Below are 13,672 nucleotides of genomic sequence, written 5' to 3'. Positions count from 1 at the left end.
GCTTTTTACTGCTAGTAATAAATAATAAACTTTTTTCTATTTTACTACCACTTAAAAAGGATACATGTCAAATGCCTAAGATGGAGCTGGGTTTTGCGTTCTTGGCTACAGTATTGAATTCTAAAAACTGTATGTGTGTAGAGTTATAGTTTTTCAAAGTGCAGCATTATTATATTAAGATTTGGGGGAAAAAAAAGTTGTTTTATAGCAATTTTCACAACTAAATACATGCATTTATGAAGTTGCTAAAATGTTAATTTGCATTTCACCTCATGTGTTCTTATACTCATTGAAATTCAATTGGCTTTTTGCAGTTATAGTAAGGATTTATTTTATGAGTTACATTGAGCATGCACAAATGGAAAATGCTGGTCTTTCAGTGTGTGCTAAATCCATATCTAGTCTAGAGATTATAATGCTGCTGCAAGTTGAGAAGCCAGCAGAATGGAATAGATTATTGGTCTAAAGTGCTCAGCTAATTATATTGTTTTTCCTGTAAGATATAGATCTCTTTGGACTTCGGGAGTAAGGCAGCTAATTAATGAAAGAATTATTCTTGTTGTCTAGTAAGTCTGTGACTAGGGCTAAGACTGACCGTGTCCCCAATGGACTGCTCTGCATGCCTTTATATTGGCTTGCTTAGTGTCACTCTCCTCCTAATTACTGAGGCACCGTTTGCCAGACCTGTCACCCAAGGTTTGTGCTGCGGTGAGAACTTGATCACTTGAGCATGTTCCTAGCTGTCATCCCAGGCTGGATGTATGAGACGTGCCCGGGATAATGTTCCTCTCACATTGAATTGGTTACGTTTTTTCTACAGTAAACGGATATTCATGATCACATTACTATAGATTATAATTTCATAGATTGATATACAGTTATAGGGGCTTTGATCCAGACCAATGATGTGATAAGCATGTTAAGAAAAGCCTTAAATTCATATTAAGGGCTAGCCACACACAGTTCAAATTTCTGCCGATTTCTACTGAATTTGCTGAAATTTGAACTATGGGTGGCCCTTTTGGCACCAGTCTGCTCAACAAAACTGAAATTGAAGGAGCTGAGCGGAAAACTGTCAACCAAAACAGTGACCGCATCCAATCAGAAGCAGTTACTGTTCTGGTTATTAAACAGCCATTTAAATAAAATAGGAGGCAGTGGAGCTAACTCCATGCATGCCTTTTAGCGTGGATGGAGGAATGAATTGATCTATTGATAAATCAAGTGTATGGCTATTTTTAGTGTTGTCATATTTTCAGCCATGTAATCCATGGATGGCCACTGTAATAAATGGATTATGCCTACATTTCCCGGTCGGGTGATGCAGGATCACCTGAAGAGTGGTGTCTAAGCACCAGCTGGTTTTCACCAGAGCTCCTGATGGTGGAGATGGATTTCGCTGCATGCTGGTACTAGGTGGCAACCTCCAACATCAAACCACCAGGGGGTGAGTGGGGACAAGGATGCTACGGCGTGGAGACAGGAGAGTAGAGTGTAGGCAGGACTAAACAAAGGGTCTGGGTCAGCAACGAGTAAGCATAAACTAGACTGGAGATGAGAGAGTAGTTTAGATCAGGCAGGGGTCTTGGCAGGCAGCAAGCAAAAAATAGTCAGAGAGTTCACAATGAAGAAAGCAAATAACGAGAGAAAGCTCAGGCAATCTGGGTCAGCAACAACAGGAAACAGACTTCAGTATTAAAGTTCTTGCTCTCAGGTAGATGGTTTGCAGACAATGTTGTTAGTGTTGGAAAACCAGGACTGAAATGTAAGACAAGGAAATCCTGGGCTGTAGTAGGGCAGGAATAGCTGGAAAGAGGATGAAAATGAACAATGTGTCAGCAGAGCTGGAGAGAACTTTAATGAGCAGTGCCTTAAAGTGTTACTAAACCCACAAAAATCAGTGTGTATATGCAGTAAGCAGACTTGTTATACTCACTGTGGAATCTAAGAGGTTAATCATGCACATTGTGTAAAAAGGTTGTTTGATCCTTTCTCCTCTGATCCTCCTCTTCATTTGCTGTCCCGAATTCATCTGTTGATAGAACAGAGCCTTGAAGCACTCTGCACATGCTTAGTTTGGTTTGTATTTCTAGAGAGTTTGGGGGGCATGTGATCAGCACAGGGTCAATCAGCGCTGTCCAGACAGAAAGCCAGGGGTCATGCGGCCTCATAGGACAGTCAGAGGAGAATGAAAACTTCTCCTAAAAGCTTTAACCAGTGCTTGGCCAGACACTGATAGTAGTCACAAGACTGCTATATACTGCTGATGAGAAAAGGTATTTAGCAGTTTATATTTATTAAAATTACTGCATTTCCATGTTTTGTGTACTGTGGGAGACCAGATATAGTGAATGCAGGGTCTTGGTTTTAGTAATGCTTTAAGAGAGCTAAAAACAAGCAACAACTGGATAGAGCTGTAAAAGCACATGAGATCTTTTTTTTCTCTTTGCTTTTTGTAAACTAACATTAAATTTTTGCTGCCACGTAGCGCATATGTGCTACAGCAAAAAGGATGGGCTTTAGCGCCCACACGCCGCATAGGACCGGCTACTGATCATGTGGCCACTATGACAGGCAATCATAGTGGTCTCGCGATTGGCCGGTCCTTTCTGTCTCCCAGGTGTAAAGACCCCATTAACCACTTAAGCCCCGGAGGATTTTCCTGCTCAAAGACCAGGGCCTATTTTGCGATTCGGCACTACGTATCTTTAACAGACAATTGCCCGTGCGGCGCTGTACCCAAATGAAATTGACGTCCTTTGTTTCCCACAAACAGAACTTTCTTTTGGTGGTATTTGATCACCTGTGCGATTTATACTTTTTGCGCTATAAACAAAAAAAGAGTGACAATTTTGAAAAAATAATATTTTTCAAAAAATTTTATATGAAATTCCCCCCCCAAAAAAAAAAATGTAAAAATCTAAATTTTTTAACATTTTAGGCCAATTTGTTTTCTGCTACATATGTTTGGTAAAAAAAAAAATTGCAATAAGCGTATTTTGATTGGTTTGCGCAAAAGTTATTGCGTCTACTAACTACGGGAAAGATTTATGTCATTTTTTATTGTTTTTCTTTTTTTACTAGTAATGGCGGCGATCTGCGATTTTTTTTTTTTGCGGGACTGCGACATTGCGGCAGACAGATCGGACCCTTGACTGACATTTTTGACACTTTTGGGGGTACCAGTGACATTACTACAGTAATCACTGCTATACATATGCACTTACTGTAAAAATGACACTGGCAGGGAAGGGGTTAATATTATTGGTGATCAGTGGGTTAAATGTGTCCCTAGAGGCGTGATTCTAACTGCGGGGGGGCGTGGCTTGTGATGTAACCACAGAGACATACGATCCTACATAGCAGGATCGTATGATCTCTGCAGTTACACCAGGGAGAATGACAGACGGCTGTGTTTTCTTCAGCCGCCTGCCTTTCTCCCTCTCCAGCGGGAGATCGCGAGTGACCGGCGGACATCGGAGCCGCCGGTCACTCTCGCGGGGATGTTAGTGAATGAGCGGGGGCAGGAGCGCGCCTCCGGCGGCACGCGCTCGCCCCTTAGAGGCTCGTAGGCGAGCGACGTAGCCCTACGTCGGTTTGCCTGTACAGGGCTGACTGCCGCAGTAAATAGTCATGCGGCGGTCGCCAAGCGGTTAAAGGGATGCTGGAGCTGGGCAGAAAGGGGTTAAAGTGTTTATGCAGCCAAAAGAAAACTTTTTGTATGTAGCACTGCCCCTTGAGGGCTGCTGGATAATACACTCTCGGGTCTGCCTGGGTTACCGTTAGCAACACCGGCATTCACAATTCAACACTTTACTTCTTGGCTCAGTCAATGATCAGTCAGGGGTTTGTAGTTGTTTTTGGTGTTTTATTTAAATTAGGGATGGGATAAGGGAATAGTGGGATACTGCAAATTATTTATTCACAATACGGAGGACTCCTACTTCTGACGATGCAGCCAGATTGCCTAAGGAAGAAGCACGCATGCTTCAAACGCACGCACCTCCCACTCCATCTTCTACCCGGAAGAGAAGTTAGCGGCTCTTCTCTGAGGGACACCACGTACCCGGAAGAGCTGGGAGCCACCAGCACAGCCGAAACCAGCGAAGATTCCCCGGATGAACCCTTTACATGCCGGTTTATCATGCCCATCCTGTGAGTTTGCATTTGTCTGTTGTTATTAAACGCATCTTTTAGACTGCACTTAGATGGTGTTGCTCTCCTTTCTCTTTTGTTGTACAAAAAAAACACAGAATTTACTGAGAACTACCCTTTTCTCAGCAGTTTTTTTTTTTTTTTTTCTGTGAGGCTCCCATAATCAGGCAAGTTGCCCACCTGCTCGAAGGTCTATGTATAGGAAAGTACAGACAGTACAAATGGTGGGGGAAAACTCAGGTCTGCAGGGGGAAATTTCCCGCTGTTTACATTAGTAGTGCTGGTCTCTAGGAGGATGACAACAGTGCAGAGTGAATTCAGTACAAGGTGCACACACACACACACACAGTCTTTTATGTCATGGTATTATGGTACAGTCTATACAGCCATACACACTACCCCCATCATTGTGCTGCATGTCAGGGGACCCATTGTAAACATGTTATCAGTTCTATAGGAAAGTCGAGCCAATGTTGTGCTACTGCTAACAGGTGTCCCAGGGCCCAGTGACATCAGCGCCACAACCACCAGCTTGTCAAAAGGGCCAGTTGCTGTGTCTTTGAGATCTGGAACATGATGTGGCCCACTAGAAGTCCGCCACTTCCGGAAGTGGTGTGCTCTGCTTATCATCGCAGTGACATCTAGAGTATGAAGAAGGAAATACATTTCTCTCGTAGCGCACCTTGGGTCTTCAGACTAATGGTGATACCATAAGGCTATGTTTACGCTAGTGCAGTGTGATTGTGATCTGACTTTCAGTGCAATTTTGTTGTGCATACTTTTTATATTGTGCATTACCACTGCAACTTATTGCTGATGTCAGCCAGCAGGACTCAGTTATTGGTAGTTAAGGAGCTGGCACAAGTCCCCCCCCCCCCCCCAAATCCATACCACGCCCCTTGGAGACCCCACACAAAAAAAGACAAATAAAAAGGTGGGCCCCCCAAATGTGGGGTTCTCCATAAGGCCTGGTATAGATTTTAACGAGAGCACCACAACAACAACAAATATGGCATGGGGTCTCCCCAAAATCCATACCAGACCCTTATCCCAGCTTGCAGGCCAAGAAAGGGGGGGGGGCGAGTTGGCACCCCCCCTTCCTGAACCATATCATGCCACATGCCCTAAACAAAGCACCCTTTTCCCATGCTGATGAGGACAATGGCCTCTTCTCTATAATCCTGGTCCAGTGGTTGTGGGGGAATGACCGTTTCCGTCTCTTGGCAGCCCCGATTCCCCTTGCCACTAAGTAAACAAAGGGTGTTGGTCACCCTGTAATGTCTGGGTGACCCCGCCCCTCAGAGACCCCACCCTTTGATGTTTTCAGGGTGAGGGTCATCTGGAGGCCCCAACCCATGATTTTTTTTTTTTGGCATGGGGTCCCCTTCAGAAACCATACCAGTCCCAAAGGGCTGGATTGGGGGGTGGAACCTGCACACTGTTTATCTTTTCAAATTTTTTTATGTCGACTTCTTTGTTTACATTCTGCTGTCAGCGAGGAATCAGTTACATTTCCCATCCTTCCAGGAATGCTAACTATTACATTTGCTTGTGCTCGCAACCAAACTGTCAAACCACCTTGTGTCATAATTGATTAATTTGCAGCATCATGGCAGTTGCAGATCAATCAGAGGCTAAGATGACAGCTTCCTTGGCTAAAAAGGAAGGGCGGGTTTAGTTCTGCTCTTAACTTTTGTAATAAAAAAATCGATTTTGGGCCATCAGCTTGCTGAGTGCAACCGGAAAAAGAAATGGATACTGCCTATTTTTTTTTTTTGGTCACTTACCTTATTATAGTAGAAAATATACTCACCTTCCTTCCACTTCCTCCCTCTGCGGCCACGGCCCACGCCGTCTCTTCCGGTTTGCGATGACTCCTGGGAGCTGAACGTCATCGCTCCCAGGAGTCAATGCGCCTGCACCGGCCCCGCTCGTCCCTTCCAGTGCAAGCGCGGCATTCCCTGCTATACAGCTTCTGGGCATGCCGCGCTTTCCCCTGGAAGTGACGAGCGGGGCCGGTGCAGTGCATTGTGGGACACCGACGTCACGGAAGAGGACACGAAGAGGGACGCTGCGGCTTCAGCTGCCCACACCAGAGATGGCAGCGCTGGAGAAGAACTTTTCAAGGTAAGTATTTCTTCTTACAGGTAAGTTCGACCCCGGACAGTTCAGAGGCTATCCATTGTGGAATGCACTAGCCCTGACTGTCCCGGGGGTATTTTTAGCTAAAATTGACCCCCGAGGCCGGAACTCCGCTTTAAGGCAGCCCATACATTAGTCATTGTTTTTCATTCAACCCGCTGGTATACCAAAAACACATGACCCACTTTCCCCATCCACACACTCCATGGGGATGGGGGAATCCTTTCCACTGTGTTAATGTATTTGAACAGCGGGGGAACTTCCCTACCTCAAAATACTCTGATCGGTACTGCTGGGCAAAGCCGGCGGCATTTATTAATTGGGAAAAACTCCACATGACAGAGTTTTTTTTCTGCTAAATGTTCATGTTACTGATACAAATACAATGCATAAACATAAGTAACATCAAGAACAGAAGGTCCGCATCACACTGGGCCTGGAAGAATCAGAGTGTGTCTGGAAGGAAGATAATTTTCTATAGAAACATAGCATAAAACCCAGGGGGATATCTTGGTGGTACAAATCCAAGTAAAAATTATTACATCTCATGTTCTTTACCAACATTTTCTAAATTGTTTGCTTTTTTTCTTAGGTGGTGACACTAATGTTGCAGCAACAGGACAAGACAGTTATGATGATAACCATAGCCTGAGTATTGGGACTTCTTTGGCATCTGATGAAGTCTCCCTTACATCGGACTACGTGGAGGATGGTAAGTTTAAGTTTTTAGGCTTGATAGTGACTGTTTTGTTAGTGATTCTTTAAAAAGGACTTCTGTTACTTTACAATTTGTGTTATTGTTATAATATAAGGTACTAAACAGGTCCCGCCAAACTTTCAAGTTGTGTTTTGACCCACCATTAAATCTTGCTTATACTCGTAAACAGTTTTTCAATTTTTAATTTTTAGCATGTCTGCTCGTGCTAAATTGTGCCGTGTAATTAGAGTTATGGTAATACCATGTATGTTTTCAAGAAATAGATTTCATAAGATAAAATTTACACTTTTTAAACTCTCCTGCACTATTTTTGGTAAAGCAGCACAATGTACTCTTTCCATGCACTTTAATGCGTTACACAAGCATTGGGGTGCAATCGGCAACATATGATTGATATCATTATCAAGTTCCATCTTAACTTTGCACTCCATGATGGGCATAAGGGATCCAGGACCGTGGTTCATCAACAGTTTGCCGTGTCCCTGAAGACTCCACGGTCCCGGACCTATACAGCATCATGCAGCTAACTCAACACGATGCTCTACATGCCAATGTGAGCGCCCACGGTGGATCCCATGTCTGAAGAAACAATACAGGCCAGCCCTGCATCTTCATCCAGGTGGGGACCAGGAACGGTCCCACCAGGCTCATCTGAGGAGCCAACCAATCGGGAAACCTTCAGAGAAGAAGCCACAGTGGCTGTAGATCAGCTAGGCAAAAACTGATGAAAGAGTTTTGAAAAAAAAAACAAAACAGATGTTAAAAGAGGTAAGACTCTTTCAGTAGAAAAAAAATGATCTATCACCTAAGGACACTGGCAAAAAACAAAGGCTTACTGGGGGTTGTAGGGGTTATTTAGGGGATGCCCTTGCAGCTTCGTTTGTGTCCAATCTTTTAAAGATAGCTGCATATAACCCAATCTTACAGCTAAGATCTTGTGTACTGTACTGTATGATTATGAAAAAATATTGCACTGAACTATAGCTCACAGTCAAAATGTGTTTTGCGCTGCATTGCTAAAAATTGCAGGCATGTGCATATCTCTCTTCATACACTGAGGAGCACTGACTGCCCAATCAAAAAGGATGAACTGGACTGACACATTATTTATTACAGTTACTTATATAGCGCCATCAATTTACATATATATTGCACATTCACATCAGGAGCTTACAATCTAAGTCCCTAATTTACATTCATCCATACACATAGTAGGGCCAATTTAGACCGGAGCAAATTTACATTCCAGCAAGTCTTTGGAGTGTGGGAGGAATCCGGAGCACCCAGAGGAAACCCACTTGGGCACAGGAAGAACATGCAAACTCCTTGCAGGTAATGTCGTGATTGGGATTCAAATCGATGACCCTAATGCTGCTAGGCAGAAATGCTAACCACTTAGCCACTGTGTTGCCTGTATGTCCTTGTACTTTTTTGTTGCCTTTTCCAGAACGGGAAAGTGGAGCAGCGGTGGGCCTTAAGCACAATTAAGGTTCAGGTGTCAGTGTTGGAGGCCTTATCTCAGTGCCCTCTGGCATCACGGCCATTTCTCCACACCTTTATTCAGGAAGTTACACATGTAGGCCCTCCATTTAGGCCACCATTATTGCCATGGCACGTTATCCAGGTATTGTTGGTGTTACAAATAATGTCGTTAGGGAGCTCTTGCTGCCAACACTCAGGAATGGGCATTCTCCGTAGCCATAACTTAAGTCTCTGAACTGCCAATACTGTCTTGCAGGCCTCCATTTTTTGGTCCTTCATAAGGATAAGATTGTCCTGCCTCAAAGTCTCTCTTTTCTGCCTAAGGTGGTATCCTCTTTCTTCTTGAATGAAGGCATTGTGTGTTTGACCCAAGATAGTCTTCTCTTTTTTTTTGTAAATTCTTTATTTATAGTAGGTATACAAGGCACACATTACAGTAGAAGCGAATACAGAAATCAGACCAATGTGACAGGTGAAACAGACATCCAACAAATTCCGTAAGAACCAAAAAGGTATTCAGGGAAATATCACACTTATGGTCTTGTGAGCAGAAAACAGTCGGCTGCAACAAGATCTTCCATTTCATTAATAAACGCCACCTTACGTAGCCACATCGCCACTGTGGGAAGACATTCTTTCCTAAGTCCGCAGAGCTTATGTCCCGCTCCACCAGTCCAGCTTTCCTCTGCCACCTCACTCCCAGTAACAGAATGGGGTCTTACCATTCATTAAGTGTGAACCTCATGTGTAAACTTAATTTCTCTATCGCTCATTGACAGACGTAGTCCTCGGTGATTCAACACCCTCGGGTTATGCTGCCCTCTACAGGAGTAGGACTAGACAGGAAAGAAAACGTTCTGGCCACACCCTAGGGGCAGTCCCAGAGGGTAAATCCTCTCACTTCCTGCTCTAGCAAATCAGTTTTTTTCTGTCTAGTTAGTTGTAAGGACCTAGATACCTTGCTGGGATCTTCGGTCCTGGCAGGATTTTTTTCTTAGAAAAGATTTTTTAGACAGCTTTAGAACAGCTTTCTCCAGTGTTCCTGTGAGATCTTCAAGCAAGAAAGCTGAACTGGGCGATGGGCTGGATGTTGAGATCCAGTGGTCACCCCAGTTCAGCCTACGAGCGCGTGCAGGCCATAGCTCCGCGCTGGGTCGGCCGCGACATAGTCCCACTGGACGGGGACTGACCCTGCGAGTTAAACGTCTCGCTGAAACGCCAAAGACCATGAGTCACGGCGTCCGTATTGGTCGACAGCCCTCCTACCTCGGTGGAGAGGGGTACTGTCAGGAGTTGGCGCCCGCCTGGTTCCGGTATGGTGAGTAGTATGTTCCCCCTTTCCCCCTGACGGGTCTTGTGGTGAACGCGGGCCCCTCTCTGTAATGGTAAGGATGGGTTCCCCTCTATCCTATAACATGTCACAGATCCCCCTAATTGAGTGTGATTTTTGTGTACAAGAAGCCAGGAGGCTTGGTTTGGGAGCTGACAATCTAATTGTAAAAATGTGAAAATGATTGTAGTCAGTGGCAGTACTGGAACTTTACTGTGATAGTATAAGGTATCCTACCTGTCAGAAGCCACAGGGCGATGTCTATACATGTATACTGCATTCCAGATCATTCCTCCAGCTAAGCAGATGCCTCCCGACGGCCACGGACCGCAATACGGCCCGCCAGGGTCCGGTACCGCCGACCATGCTGACCACCATGAGGGTGAAGGGTTGTGAGGCCGAGATCCTTCTGCAGACATGCCGCTATTCTGTGCAGGCCGCCGCCATTGTCTGGTAGATCGCACGAGGCCGCCATTTTGGTGTAGCCTCGTGTCTCCAGCATGGGGGCGGCCATGTTTGAGGTGACTCAAACACCTCATGGAGCCAGGGGGAGGCGCCGGCAGGCGTGTTAAGGGGCGGAGCCGCCTCCTTTACCCAGGAAATAGGGCCAAAGACTTCCAGTCTGTAACAAGACAAGCACTGAGCAAGCTGATGAAAACTTCTGTGCATCAGGGATGAGCCTTGGGGTCTCTCTCTCTCTCTCTCTCTCTCGGGTCCAAAAAGGCAGGTAACACCGAGGGGCGCTGTTGCGACTGGGGGACACAAAAAAAAAAAAAAGTTTTTTACTTTGTCATTTTTTGTCGCTGGCAAGTGTCTTGTATAATCATTGACCCTGCCGCATAGGTATCCCCACCTGATCCCCTCAAGGTGGCCGCAGGACCCTCCAGTACCCCACTTGTTTTTAATGCATTATCGGCAGTTTTGGAGTCTTTGGTATCCCGGGTGGAGGTGGCCTGTCAGGGACGGGGGTCAAGAAGCGACCCCCGCCTACCCCTATTGTTTATCAGATACTTCAGGGGCTGTTGTCTCAGGTAATATCTCCTCAGCAGTGAGGAGCACGTTTCTGCCTCCGCCATAGCACAAGAGTGGTGGATGCACTAGTTGTGTCCGTCCGGGAAACCTTTAGTCTTGAGGTTACACCGGCAGAGGTAGCTGAGACTGAGATTCCTTTTTGGTACTTGTTAGCCTACCAAAAGGGCGAAGGATTTTCCTTTACCCAAATGGGGTCGTTTTGAAACGAACCCCTGTTATTTCCAAACGCATGGCTAGGTGCTATCCGTTTGAGGAATTCCTCTTTATAGGATAGACGGTACCACCTGCTGTCTTGCCACAGACTGTTAGGATAAAAGGACCTCGTAACTAACGAGGACCTTCCTTTTCTGCTCATAAAGAGTTGTTCGTTCCGCGAGGGCGGGCGATAAGGCGAAACCCTCCAAAGCCCCTTTAGAGGGGTTTCAAAGGGCGCTGGTCGGCTAAACAAAAAGTCCGGCTCAGCCAAGCCTGAAGATACAGCCTGATGCGCCCCTACCCATCTCTGGGGTGGGGGGGATGTCTTCACCGGTTTCTGGAGGACACAGGATCGAGTTTCGATCACTTCCACCGGTGCGATTCTTCCCTTCTAACATTGAACGGTTTCAGGGGTTCTATTCGAACCTATTCACAATGCCCAGGAAAGAGGGCAAGGTGCGTCCAAATCTGGACTTGGGAAGAAATAGAGTCCATCCGTACAGTGGTGGCCTCCCTGCATCAGGGGGATTTCCTGGCGTCCATAGACATTTAGGAGGCCTATCTTTATATCCCCATCATCGCAGGACATCAGCGTTTTTTCGCTTTCCCAAAGATCATCCCTGGTTCCCACCAGGAGACTGAACTATCTGGGCCTAAGGTTGGATACATCCTGGGCAAGAGAGTTTCTCCTTGCGGAGAAACTCCAGAAGGTTCAGTCAACGATTCGGATGTTGCTGTCCGTCAATTGGCTGGGACTGATGGTGGCCTTCTTAGAGGCAGTACCGTATACCCAGTCTCATACCCGAATTCTCCTGAAGGAGATTCTTTTTTAATGGAATCAGAATTCCGATTCCCTGGACAATCGGATCCGGTTGAGCGAGCGGACCAGGAAGTCTCCGATGCTCAACCAGGGGAAGTCATTTCTTCCGATAGTATCCAGATTACCAATAAGGGTATCGGAACTGAGAGCGATCAGATTTTGTCTGATTTACTGGATCGAGCAGCTCTAGAGCAGCACGATTCGGATCCAATCGCATATGGCCTCTTCATCCAGAGGTTTTTCACTAGCTGTCCCTTCATTGGGACATCCCGGATGTGGATCTGTTGGCACCTTGGCTTAACAGGAAGGTGCGGAGGTTTGTAGCTCGCGCCGCGATCCTCTAGCGGACGCAGCAGAAACGCTGATCGCCCCGTGGGGGCAGTATCAGCTACGGCATGCCTTCCACCCTCTCAAGTTGCTGCGGGAACTTCTTCGCAGGATAGAGGTGGAGGGAATTCCAGTTATTCTGGAAATTCCGGACTGACCTCGTCGAGCCTGGTACGCCGACTTGGTGAGGCTAGTCGCGGACGCTCCTTGGAGACTTCCTCTCAGGGAGGATTTGCGGTCTCAGGGACCGATCTTCCATCTTGCTTTACAGTCGCTGGCTTAATGGCCTGGCCATTGAGACCCAGGTACTGAAGGACAAGGGAGTGTCAGCTTCAGTTATTCCTACCTCCAGTTAAAGCAAGGAAAGCGACTTCCAGCACATGGAAGTCTTATATTGCATGGTGTGAATCTATTGGATTTCCCCCACATACCTATTCGGTGACCCGAATTTTGGTCTGTCTGCAACAAGGGGTTGAGCAGAAACTATCCTTGAGCACGATCAAGGGTCAGGTTTTCGGCGTTAGCAATCTTCTTTCAAGAAACCTTTGGCTAATCATTCCTTGGTGCGGAATTTCATCCAGGGGGTGCGACATCTGGCTCCACCAGTGCACGCACCCTTACCGCCTGGGATCTTAATTTAGTGTGGTCGGTTCTTCAGAAACTTCTCTTTGAAGATATTAGGGAGATTCCCTTGCTTACATTATCCCAGAAGGTGGCCTTCTTGGTGGCCATTACTTCTGCACGCAGGGTGTCAGAACTGGCCGCATTACTTGTCGTTCCCCATATCTGGTGGTTCATAGGGATAAGGATGTTCTTCTTCCGAATCCATCCTTCCTTCCTAAAGTGGTTTTCAGAGTTTTTCATCTGAATAAAAGTATTGTGTTACCTTCCCCTTAGCCATCCTTGGGAGTTTGCATTACACTCCTTGAATGGGGTTCAGAAGGATACACTTGACTACTACGAACTTGTTTTTGTAAGACGGACTCACTTTTTGTGATCACGGATAGCCCTTGAAGGGGGTTGCCTGTGTCTGCCGCGACCATATCTACATGGATCCGTCAGATGGTGGTACAGGCTTATTCTATTAAGGGTCGGAATCCCCTGTTCCCTGTTAGGGCGCACTTCACTCGAGCGCTCAGTACTTCCTGGGCCTATCGCCATCAGGCGTCAGTGGTCCAGGTATGTAAGGCAGCCACCTGGTCGTCGGTACATACCTTTACAAAATTTTATAAGATTGATGTGATGGCATCGGCGGATGCCTCATTTGGCCGCAAGGTTTTGCAGGCTGCAATTTGAAGAGACCGGTGGTCTACCTCGGGGGTTTTTTTCTGTTGAAGAATTTCTGTTGAGTCTCATCATTGAGGATGAGCATTGTAAACTTCTAGTTGGCACCGATTGGGCCTTCTAGATTGGATTTGATTTCCATTTTCCCACCCCTCATTTGTGGTACTGCTTTGGGACGTCCCGAGGG

General features: G+C 46.2%; 1 protein-coding gene across 1 annotated transcript in view; it reads left to right on the top strand.

The window, feature by feature from the left end:
* SKAP1 (src kinase associated phosphoprotein 1) overlaps positions 1–13,672 on the top strand; it is a 706,029-nt gene that overhangs the window by 161,776 nt on the left and 530,581 nt on the right. The window contains exon 4 of the mRNA XM_082271509.1: positions 6,890–7,009. Coding sequence (XP_082127635.1) covers positions 6,890–7,009 — 120 coding nt within the window. The remainder of the gene's footprint in view (positions 1–6,889; positions 7,010–13,672) is intronic.

The sequence above is a fragment of the Pelophylax lessonae genome (genome assembly GCF_965119305.1).
Source record: "Pelophylax lessonae genome assembly, chromosome: 11".
NCBI lineage: Eukaryota > Metazoa > Chordata > Amphibia > Anura > Ranidae > Pelophylax > Pelophylax lessonae.
This window is presented reverse-complemented; position numbering and strand designations above follow the sequence as displayed.